General features: G+C 50.6%; 2 protein-coding genes across 3 annotated transcripts; one reads left to right on the top strand and one right to left on the bottom strand.

Moving 5' to 3' along the window:
• The first annotated feature begins 1,079 nt into the window (after positions 1 to 1,079).
• Positions 1,080 to 2,511, top strand: ndufb2 (NADH:ubiquinone oxidoreductase subunit B2). Its single transcript, XM_088367494.1, has 4 exons — positions 1,080 to 1,955; positions 2,070 to 2,214; positions 2,296 to 2,371; positions 2,443 to 2,511. The coding sequence occupies exons 1-3, from the start codon at positions 1,870 to 1,872 to the stop codon at positions 2,368 to 2,370; spliced, it is 306 nt and encodes a 101-aa protein (XP_088223620.1). The 5' UTR covers positions 1,080 to 1,869; the 3' UTR covers position 2,371; positions 2,443 to 2,511.
• A 30-nt stretch (positions 2,512 to 2,541) lies between these two features.
• On the bottom strand, positions 2,542 to 10,778 carry kdm7aa (lysine (K)-specific demethylase 7Aa). Of its 2 annotated transcripts, none has more exons than XM_088367461.1 (18): positions 10,584 to 10,778; positions 7,868 to 7,953; positions 7,665 to 7,782; positions 7,431 to 7,591; positions 6,652 to 6,793; positions 6,387 to 6,573; positions 6,151 to 6,313; positions 5,994 to 6,081; positions 5,819 to 5,925; positions 5,654 to 5,745; positions 5,478 to 5,564; positions 5,148 to 5,393; positions 4,942 to 5,066; positions 4,742 to 4,869; positions 4,553 to 4,653; positions 4,348 to 4,460; positions 3,947 to 4,281; positions 2,542 to 3,868 (listed from the first exon to the last, which is right to left on the bottom strand). In XM_088367461.1, the coding sequence occupies exons 1-18, from the start codon at positions 10,679 to 10,681 to the stop codon at positions 3,780 to 3,782; spliced, it is 2,466 nt and encodes an 821-aa protein (XP_088223587.1). In that variant the 5' UTR covers positions 10,682 to 10,778; the 3' UTR covers positions 2,542 to 3,779. The 2 variants fall into 2 exon arrangements, with proteins under 2 accessions (XP_088223587.1, XP_088223586.1); XM_088367460.1 differs by having other exon boundaries at positions 5,130 to 5,393; positions 10,584 to 10,776.
• Between the last annotated feature and the right edge of the window lie 274 nt (positions 10,779 to 11,052).

Raw genomic sequence — 11,052 nt, 5'->3', positions numbered from 1 at the left:
TTTGTTACTAGTATTTATTGACAAGATGTGTTGAATGCCCGGATGAAGGGCAGCAGTGCCGAAATCCCAAAGCAGCAAGACCGCTAAACTCTTATGTAACCCTTTACACAAGGACATGTTTTAAATACAGCGGTGGGGGCGGCGCAAAAGGAGGTATATTTTTCCAATTTTTACTATGAGAAAAAAAACTAAATAAAAATAACATACAAACTAACTGAGTACAATCTCATGTGGTCAAATTGTTGTCCTTTGACATTTTCAGATTCCAGGAGTATACACACAAAAACATATTTTCACACAGACGTCTTGATATGAGATAATATAAACATAATATAAAAAGTGAATATAAACAGCACCAAAAATCCCAAGGAGTGTGTTAAAACGATGTTTATTTAATTGGCCCGTATACATAATCTGGCGCGCAGTGCATCATACATAATGTGATATGTATACAATATGATATTCTATATCCAATATGTATATTACGTTGCGTCAAACCTCTGTAGAATTCCCTTCATCATCATCATCACAACGTTGGCGAGGATGTCCTCTCACAGCGCGTTTCCACGCAGCGCACTCTAACCCTTCCCCCACAAGCAAAGCGCAGCTCCTCGCGCATGCGTACTCGCCTCACCGCATCGGCTGCTTTTCAAAGGCGCAGCAAAGCAGACCCTTTTTCTTTTTTTCCCCTTTTGCATTCCTTCCTCTTAGCCCGACGCAGTTAGCCGAGGAGCGGCTTAAAATGTCAACTGTTTTGAGCCATCAAGGCGGAGGTGCTCGGGGGGGAGGACACAGCGAGCAAACAGCCCGAGAGGATCGAACTTGTGAATGAACCGTCGCGTTTTGCACCCCCCCCCCCTCCCTCCGGCGACTTAACGACGAGGGCGTCTAAATGATAGCCATTCACCGTGAATCAAACTAAAAACATGTTTTATTCCGCTCTAGTGTATGTGTGTGAAGCACTTTGATTGCGATGACATCATGCTGTTAGAATTCAGTGGGCGGGCTCTGAGCTCTGAGGGGAGAGGGGCGCAGCCGGAGAGCCATCCCGACGCCATTAGCCTCCAATGTCGCAGCGACGGACATCTACAAGAAACCCTTTCATTTTTTGCTTTTGGGGAAATCAGTCGACGGCACTACGTTATATTCGATTGTAGCAGGACTTGGATTAGCCGTATCGAGCGTCTGATGAGGATATTTCGCTTATTCTTATAACTCGAGTCCCGCTGTCGACGAGAAACAAGATGGCGCCCACATCAAGTTTGAGTGCGGAGCTCATGCACGGCTGGGCGGAGGCGCGGGCATGCGCACTGACGACCTGCTTCTGGCTCTTATTTCCTGTTTAGTGTTTGTGCAAAGACAAACATTCGTGATAACTATGACATTACTTTTCCACGCTAATTAGGAGATTTTGAAGCCCCACTATGCCCTTTACTCTTTAGTTGAAGAGCACAGTTGAAATTGGGAATTTTGGTCTAAATACACAAAACATCAAAGCAAGGAACACTTTGGATGACGTCAAACGGACAAAGAACTGCGGTTACTCATGCATTTTAAGTTAATATAAACAGGACACACGTAGAAAGTCCCCAGCACGTAATAAACATTTGCCCTGTGATCCCATCTAGTGGACAAAAACATGGTTGTCGTGTGGGATGTTTTGCATTACGTTCGCTAGAGGGCGCAGAGGGTTAATAAAAACGCTTTTCTCATTCAACCAATCAGCGCTTGCAGTATACGCCATCTCGTATTGTCCAATCAGCGGCGTTGACGTTGGAGTACCCTTCTATTGTCTCTGGAAGGTGACACCTAGACGAAATCCTGCTTTATTATTCATTTTATATCGCTTAAAAGCTTTTCATTGCCGCCATGTCTTCCTTTGGGAAGATGTTGGGCGTCCTCCGGGGTGGTACTCGGCTCATTAGACGTGCCCCCCAAAGGATAATGACAAGAAAGTAAGTTCGTCGCTACCCTCTAATGCTAGCATGCTAACGAGTAGCTTAAGGCAGACAAATCGCGCGATATCACGTTAAATATCGTGTACTTACCTGTGTGTGTTGCCATTGTAGGGCGAGCGGTGGACCGCACATAGAACCGCAGTATAGGCAATATCCTCAACTCACCAAAAAGCAGATATTCGAATCGGAGCTGCTCAGCGGCGCCATGTGGTTCTGGATCCTCTGGCACTGTTGGCACGACCCCGATGCAGTCCTGGTAAGAGAGCATTAGAGCCATCCTCACCTGCCCCCTTGGGACTGTGCTAAGTATGGTCATGTGCACACCTGCCTGCTTTAGGGTCATTTCCCTTGGCCTGATGCTTCCCAATGGACCGATGAGGAGCTTGGAATTCCAGCTGATGACGAGGAATAAGGTGATTTAGCACTCAATCACAATTTGCATTAACGTTGTTCATTGCTTTTACCTTGTTTTGCTTCTTTGTAGATCATCCAGTGTAACCTCAAGGATTCCCTGATACTTGTCATTGTACATACAATAAATCTTCTAAGTTAACATTTTGTCATGCGTCATCAATGATGAGCCTTTTCACTTTCCTCATTTTATTTACACACTTTTTTGAAACGCAGAAACAAAAATGCATCAACAGTGTCTGAGCTTGCCAGTGTTTGTATCATGTTGTTCAGAATGTAAGCAATTGGGGAGACCAACACACTTGAACACAAATGCAAAAGGGGGGGGGGGGGAGACAGCATGGGGATGGGAAGGAAAGTGGCAGCGGAGGCTACGTGAGCAACTGCAAATACGAGTGATGACAGTCACTCGTGAGTCGTGTGCACGTCAACCTGAGCAGAGCTTAAAGCTACTTGGCATCTTTTTCGGATGACTCCATAACACTGAGCAGTGTGTTTTGAAAGCGGGCAACGAGCAGGAAGCTCAAAAAAACAGGAGAAGGTGAAAACATCTGCATCGGTGACGTGGCTGGTGCTTTTATCAAAGGTTCTGTTCATGGCATCATTCCCTGAGAGTCAACAACTGCAAAATTCTGCACTATTTTCAGCTCCTCGCAACCTCCCGGCACCACAGTGGCTCAGAATACTAAGTGGCACGAGTGGATTGAGGATTAAAAGTAAAAAGAGGGAGGGGGGGGGGGGGGGACCCGTTCTAGTCGCACACAGCCAAGGAAACCACCAAGGACAAAATAAAAACACCAGCTACGGAGAGAAGAATTAACAATTAGTAAATCAGTTGCTACGCAAGATGACAAGCACACCAATGCAAACACACCACATTTACAGAAAAACAAACAAAGGACGTCCAAAATATAATAAAATTGTATCTCTTCATTAATAAATACACCAAAATAACAAAAGAAAATCTCAGATAAAAGGAGAAATAAATTAAGCAGAATATCCATGAGTTTGGGGGTAAAGATTCCTATTCAAACCAACAGGGGGCAGCAATAAACTTGTAGAAAAAGCAAAGAAAATTGGAAAAAGGTGGAAACAAAAAGCTGCCACCCATTAAGTCTTTATTGCTGGTGAGTCTTAGAAAGCATGAGCACCATTTTTGAAATCTGCCGCTCCCCAGAAAAAGCAAGACTATGCATCAAAAGTTGTTTGGTAAACCTCATTGTCGTTCTCCATTTTAATGCCCGCACTCGCTCCCTTCCTTCCTCCATTTTGTTTCGTTAGTGTGCTTGTAGTGTGAAGTGGTGCATGACCCCTTTTGTCCGTCCTCTTCACGTCGTCTCCTTTCCAAAAAGCACAAGAGTGTCCGAATATTAATAAAAATAAAAAGTGTCTTGTTTTCTTTCCTTTTCCTCAGACAAAAACACGACTGTGTCTGTTAATTTTCAAAATCTTGCCCAGTCTCTGCTTGGCGGTGGCCATGCCTTTTTTGGGACGCTTGCCTGAGGAAAAAAAAATACAAATGCAAATGAAAGGTTATAGGTGAAATAAAAGGCATGAATATAAATCGAGAATCAAACCTTTTGTGGCTTGATTGCTGATGGGCGGGGGGTTGGGGGCGTGTCTCTTGGAGGGGTGCAGGGGCGGCGACATGTCAGGGTCACAGTACTGGTAGTCGTGCTCCGGGCTGGTCAGGCCCTGATTGTCCCAGGCCTCGCTGCTGTTGCCTTGGCTGTCCATGGGACTGGCGTCCCCCTGCTGGTGGGGCGCCGGGCCCCGCTGCTCCGCAGGACCGGAAGACCACCAGGGCTCTCGAGGCGACGCCGCCTTCTCCGGCATGGCGGGGCACAGCAGGCCGGCCATGGACAACATCCCCTGAATGGCTTCTTCCGTGCTGGGTGAGGTAGGGCGTTCTCTGCGGGGGTCACCCAAAAACATTGACACCCAAATACGATCATCCTTTCCCGTGCGGGCTTCTTACCGTTTGAGTGGCTTCTGGTGAGACGGGTCCAGCTCGATGGTGTGTCCTTTCTGCCTTTGCTCCTCTTCCTCGGAATCCTCGTCGGAAGAGGACGAGAGCGGAGACACTTTGCGCTTTGGACGCAGAAGACATTGAAATGAGCCTTCTGCTGTCGTGGCTTTTTCCAGACAATCAATGTATGAAACTCAATGGTGGACCACGGTACCTGCGTGGGGGTATCGCTGTCCGAATCCGAATCGTCGTCTGACGATGACGAGTGTCCCGATGCTTCTTCCCTGAGTTCGGTCTTCACTCTCTCCACACTTGCTGCGCCACCCAAAACAACAACAACAACAACAAAGTGTCAAAACGCGAACGTGAAATCATAGAAAAACACGAGATGGTGATTCAGCACCAATGATTTTGTGAGCGTCGGCGTGCGGCCCTCGATTCATCCGGTCTGACTTGACCTCGGTGCTCTTGTTGACGACGGTGTCGGCGGACTCCATTTTGATCGGGCACGCCGTTGGCCGCCTCATATCCCTGAAATTATAATTCTAGGTGAATCGGAATCAACCTCACGTCGACCCGATTTGAATGTCAAAGTCTTCTGACCGAATGATCCTGCCGTTGACCAGCATGAGTCTGAGGTGGTTCTCCTCAAGGGACTCGGCGGCGGCGGCCGAAGCCGTCGAGGCCTTGTTGAGCTTCCCGCGAACTTTGGCGCAGAACGCTGGATCCTGCCCGACGCACATGACAGGTCAGGGCTGCCCAAAGACATCGTGGCAGAAGAAAAAACTCACATGCTCCAGGGGGCCCACCTCCAGCCTCCTCAGCACCTCCCTGGTGTGTCTCTCCAGGATGTCCAGGTTGGAGGACGTCCGGGTCGCCTGCCGCTGCTGCTGCTCCCTCAGGCGGCGGGCGGCGCGCCTGGCTTGCCGCGCTTGGCACAGACGCTCCAGGGTGGTGCGAGTGGACGGGCAGCCGTTGGATCCTCCGCAGACGCTTCCCTGAGATTTGAGCGGCTTGACGCCCACGCCGGCGCCTCCCCCGTTGCTCGGATCCTCCTGAGGAGCCAGACGTCACCTTCTCGGTTAACCTCAAGTCCCTCTCGGCAGAGGGGAAAGAATGCCTATTGTTCGATTGTCAACCTCCAGGTGTCGGATTTCCTTGGTGAGCTCCTTGATGAGATGATGCGGCTTGATGTTGTCGGGGACCTCGCTGTTGGGCTGAGTCACCTGGCGATGAGGTCAAGGCAGCAAATGATGAGGGAAAAAAAAAAAAAAAAAGATGGGCTACGGAGGAAGGCGGTGTGTCGAGAACTCACCTCTCTCTTCAACCAGGTCTTGAGTGCACAAATTAAAGCCTTCACGCCCTCCGTTAGGTACGTCGGAGGTGGACACGTGTCTTCTCGGAGCTCTGACAAAGAAAAAAATCCATGTTCAAGGGCTTTTCATGGCTCAAATATCATTTTACAAACATCCAAATTCACCTTTGAGCGTTTCCAGAAGATTCTTGGCCACATACCAACAGATGGCCTCAAAGTAGGGAAACTTGAAGAGGTCCGGCGTTTTCAGACGACGCTCCATTTCGTAACACCTGGCCGAGCGATAAAAGGCATCAGGAACGAAAAGCGCTTTTCCAGCCAGATTTCAATGTGTTCGCACCTGAGCTGCATGCCAATGTTGAGGTTGTGCAGGAAGTTGCCGCCAAACGCCATGCAATCCTGAGACGTCAGGACAGCGTGGATCCAGCCTGCAGGGGGCGCCACAGCATTACTCAACAACTCTCCAAACAAATTCCACGGGTGAGTACAATTTGTACCTGTGGGGATGAGGAGCGTGGTTCCCTGCGACACCACGCACTTGTAGCACTTGTCCACTTTGTCCCCGAAGAAGACCTCGCTCTGATTGGGCGAGGAGCTCCAGGCCTCGTACAGCGCCAGGTTGGCGGGCGTGGGCCTGATCAGGTAGAAGATCTTCTCGCCCTGAAGGAGATCGGACACCGCAAGGTTTAGGTCTCTGGTCGGTATGGTGTCTGGAGACTTGTGTCCCACGTACCCAGAGGACGTGGTACCACACGGAGGTGCCGCCAAAGTCGATGTGAAAGTCCGTGTAGCTGTCCTTGACGCCCATCAGGCAGTACTTCTGCACAAAGGGCTTGGGGAAGAACGAGTCATCTGGCCAGTAGTTCTCTACCCAGGACATCTTCTGAGCGACGTCGGGCACCTCCACCAGCTTGGACATCCTCCAAAGAGACAAAAAACATCATTGGAATTGGAATGAGGAATGGACGCCGCCGCCGCTTTGGGGACTCGGCGCTCACTTGGTGTCGGAGAACTCCAGGCTGATGAGGTTGAGCACTTTGGGCCGCTGCGGGCTGGTGAAATACTTGATGAACTGGCTGAGCTTCATCTTGGTGTCGGCCTGCCGCGCCACGTCGATCACGTCGATCACTTTGTCGCCGCCTGCGATCGACACGAGATGCGCAACTGACACATTGATTTGCCTGGCATGTGATGACGGCGGCCATCTTGGACGCCCTCAAGGCTAAATAAACGCAAGCCAAAAAAAGCAGATAAACATCTGTGACGCAACAAATCACAGCGAGCCGACACGTCTGGTTCTGCAGCTGCTTGTTCAACTTTCCCTGTGAGTGAGCACACACCTTTTAGTACCCTGCCACACTCAGCAAGTACACACACACACACACACACACACGTGCAGTCCAGCTGGCCTGCATCTGATGACAGACGACAGCTGGAATGCCAAAAAGTGCCTGAAAAAAGTCCGTTCAGACAGGCGCCTCACTAAAAACCTCTTCAAAGACCAACGCCACATCACAGAACATATACATTTGGAAAAAGAGTGTACGATCCCTCTTATTTGCATGAAACAAATCCATCTAAACGAATAAACTTATGGACATTCTAAACAAACCCTTCAGCCATCATTTTGGGTAGGATTTCAGTGGATGACAATTCAACAAAAACTAGCTGACATACTTCCTGTTTTGCATTTCTCAATAACCATCACCATCTAGTGCTCGGTGGTAGAATTACACCTAATACAAAGACGAGTAACAGAGGAGACGTGACGCCTTACCCACGTACTGCTCCACGTCTCGCACGCCGAAGGTGGGCGGCGGCAGCTTGAGGCCCAGGCCCTCCATCTCAGTGACGGCGATGGGGTGGCGGAAGCCCGAGCGCTTCAGGTACTTGGGCGTCACCTGCTGGCCGCGCATGCGCATCACCACCTCCTCACAGCTGCGGGGACAACAAAGGTTATTCCCGGCGAACGGCGTGGCTCCTCCGATTGGCTGTTTTGCAGGCCGCCTACCTGGGGAAGGTCCTGCTCTGCAGCTCCTTGACGAAGACGGGCGTGCCGGCTTGCACCGGCTTGCCTCCGTCGTTGGGCTCCGTGTAATCGTGGCGGTGCCAGTTGTTCCGTCTTTTCACTGGGGAACCCCCCCCGACCACAAAAAGACACATTCACGCCAATGTCCTTCAACGACGACGATGGCGAGAAGCGGCGAGACTCACTCAGGGAGGGTCCGTGCAGGACGTCACAGTTGGGACAGTGGTAAACATCAATATCAGCAGCATGGTGCTCCTCCACGTGCACGCAGCTGCAAACAAAACAAATGCACAATGGGCAGCTTGCTCATCAATAGGAAGCAGCAAACTTTTTATTTCTTTTTTTGCAACTAGATTAGACCGGAAGACAAGATGTCCCCGCCCGTTTAATCTCAAATGGCCTCGGGCTGCCTGTTGCAAATAGCTACTTGCTCCCGCTTGCCTCTTTCTTTCCCTCACTTAGCAGCTCAGCCCGCAGGCGTTTTCATCGACGCAATACAAGATCAAGAGCGCCTCCGGTGGCGGGAAGCGGAGGGGGACGGCAGGCGGCGTGAGGACCTGTCCCGAAATGACTCGCGCTGAGGACGGCCGTGTTTTGAGGCCAGATGTGCAGCACGGGACTTGGCGGGATGACGTTAGCGGCGCTCGGCTGTCGTACGGGGCTCATGATCCCACCATGTGCTCGCTGCGAGGAAAGCGTGACTCACACGGCCTCCCCCCCTCCCTCAGTGTTTGCCAGCGAGCGACCTCGACTGACTTTTCCACCACGGTGGGAAAGCATCACCCACGCCGGGAGGGGAAATTGGGCTGGGGAAGTGAGGGGGCGCAAGTATTTCCTGCCTCCCACCAGATGAGGCAATCACGACAACACGTTGCATGGCTCACCACGCCGACGTCATCCAATAGGACACGCACTTTGTTGACACCAATTACTACTTTCCTATTAACTTGGGGATTGGTGGCAAAACTGTGAATCTGCCTTCATGGACAACGGACATATTTGCGATTGCCGCGCCTTCGTCAGCAGAAGGCTTCTTCCTTCCGAGCGGAGACGAGCGCTTAGCTCGGACTGCATCCACTTCCTGTCATCGGGTGGCCCCCCTTCCCGTTTATTAGCTGGCGCGGTGAGAGGGCTTCATTGTCCTCGGCGGGCGACAAAAGGCCGGAGGCGGGCACGGCCATTATTTTAAGCTCTAAATAAGCACGGGGGAGCATGAGGGGGAGCCTCGGCCGGCTTCGTGTGACCTCCGGGCGCCGCTTCACGCCGTCCGCCTCCCCTGCTAATGAGTGTAAACACAGCAGCTACCTGGCCGGCATTGGAATGGATGATGGCTCAACATCCGTCCACTTAGTGTAAACACTAAAAAGCTTCCCTGCGCAGACCATCCGTCTTCCTTTAGTGCGGCCGCACACGCTGGCCACGACATTGACGGATCGCTCGGTGAACTTGCCTCCATGTCACGGCCATCAATCACCACACACACCTCCATCGTCACGCCCCCCCCCCAAATTAGCTGACACTACTTGCGGAACAGCTTAAGCGCAAGACAAATTTTGGTTCTTCTGTCACGGTCTGAAGCAAAAGACATTTCTTCTTTTTGGCCCACACTCGCTGTTTGTGCAGCTTCAATTTCTCTTGGCAGCTCTCTTCAAGCCATTACGCAATCACTTCCGTCATTTCAAAGAAAGCGCTTTGTTGTTTTCCAAAAGTGTTGCCGTGGCGATGCCGCCCCCCTCCATGTACACACTGAGCCAATGGGCACCATAGCAGATCATGACAGCGGCGTGTGACGCCATTTTTTTTGCCGCACGACCAGATTAGGTGACCTCGACACCTGAGACCAAACTTTACAGGCTTGATCCACTGAACTTGATAGTACGCACACACGCACGATCAAAGTTGTGCAACAATGACTCAGAACTGATAACATCGCAGGCACTCGACGTGACTAATACGCGTGGAAGCAGAAGTTGCCCGACAAAAGGATGACTAAAAATGCTGGCGAATGCTAGATATCATAAAGAGGAAGATAGAGACTAATATTTCACACTGATGCAACGTTTTAATGTTTATATTTTACAGAAAGTGGATATTTTATTCATTAAAACCAGAGCGAGGCCCAAAGATGACCAAGATTTACACAAATGTGACAACTGATGTTGACGAGGCTGTTCAGTTCCAATATTGGCCGCTAGGGGCCCCCTCGGCCATGTGCCCTTAATAAGGGGGATTTAAATTTCTCAAGCTGTCAATCAAAAGCGCCACCATAAAAACAAGGTCGGCCGTTGTTCTTTAACGTCACCTTGCAAGTCAAACGAGCCCGTTTGTTCCCAAAACGTGTCAAAATGTGCTTCAAAACAAGAGTGCGAGCGAGCCACGTTTAACAATGGAGGAAGTTGCTCGTGGAGCGTGCCAATGTAAATAGCTTTTAAAGTGCGCCGACATTACCTCGAATAACCCGACTCAGACAGTGCCCCGTGGACATCAAATAAATAGAAATGGGAGAACACGAAGCCCTTGCTTTTAAAGGCAAACAAGCCGCCTTTGTAGATGACGCCGAGCGTGACTGACAACAGCGCGACGACCCAAATTGGAGAATCAAACTACTTGTCTCGAAGACGTCTTTTGTCTTAAAGCTTATGCAAGGACGAGATTACAAACAGCACGCGATGCCGTTCGAGTTGTGCCCCAACACGACAACATCCACCGCGGTTTCGAGGAAAAATCCAGTCCACTTTCTTCAGTCAACTCGCGTCAATAGACGATTTAAAGCCCCCGAAAGCTAAGCTAACTTAGCCACCGGTCCGCCGCACGCAGAACCGTCGCCTTTTCCGGATAAACCCGGCGTGTTTGTCCCCTCAAACGGAGCTCGGCCGCGGGAGAACACATTGGCCGACGTACCTGCCGTGGAACCAGTCCTTGCAGATGTCGCACTCGATCATAAACCGGCTCACGTCGTAAGGCTGCCGGCAGACACAGTACAGCGGGGTCGCCGCCATCTTGCTACTGTCCCCAAACAACGCAGGAATGATTGCGGGGCGGAGAGTCAAGTCCGGTGGCCGGAAATTGCCGAAGTGCAGTCGGGCGAAGCCGAAGCGAAGCCGGAGGAAAGCCCTGCTGTGACGACATAAAGAGATACTTTGAACTCAAAGACGACGTGATGGCGATATGATCACAAACGTGTATTAAAGGCTACTTCACAACATAAAAGGGATTGACGTACAAAAAAATAATGGAAATGTGCTATATAATACTAAACGGAAGGACAACACGTGTCTTCCCAGCTCGCTTTGCGCATTGTATTTCATTCACTACATCGTCACTGATGTGATTTCGGCGTAGAGGTAGCGCCATCTCGTGGCCAAGCTAC

Source organism: Syngnathus floridae, chromosome 22, assembly GCF_059516105.1.
Source record: "Syngnathus floridae isolate MCC-2025c chromosome 22, RoL_Sflo_1.0, whole genome shotgun sequence".
Classification (NCBI taxonomy): domain Eukaryota; kingdom Metazoa; phylum Chordata; class Actinopteri; order Syngnathiformes; family Syngnathidae; genus Syngnathus; species Syngnathus floridae.
This window is presented reverse-complemented; position numbering and strand designations above follow the sequence as displayed.

Excerpts from the sequence above, each read along its gene's own strand:
- kdm7aa (XM_088367460.1), bottom strand. The coding sequence starts at position 10,681 with ATGGCGGCGACCCCGCTGTACTGTGTCTGCCGGCAGCCTTACGACGTG. Across the intron at positions 6,082-6,150 it reads CACGCTCCTCATCCCCACAG|GCTGGATCCACGCTGTCCTG; the intron begins GTACAAATTGTA and ends CGCCCCCTGCAG. Across the intron at positions 5,565-5,653 it reads AGACCTGGTTGAAGAGAGAG|GTGACTCAGCCCAACAGCGA; the intron begins GTGAGTTCTCGA and ends CCTCATCGCCAG.
- ndufb2 (XM_088367494.1), top strand. The coding sequence starts at position 1,870 with ATGTCTTCCTTTGGGAAGATGTTGGGCGTCCTCCGGGGTGGTACTCGG. Across the intron at positions 1,956-2,069 it reads CAAAGGATAATGACAAGAAA|GGCGAGCGGTGGACCGCACA; the intron begins GTAAGTTCGTCG and ends TTGCCATTGTAG. Across the intron at positions 2,215-2,295 it reads ACGACCCCGATGCAGTCCTG|GGTCATTTCCCTTGGCCTGA; the intron begins GTAAGAGAGCAT and ends TGCCTGCTTTAG.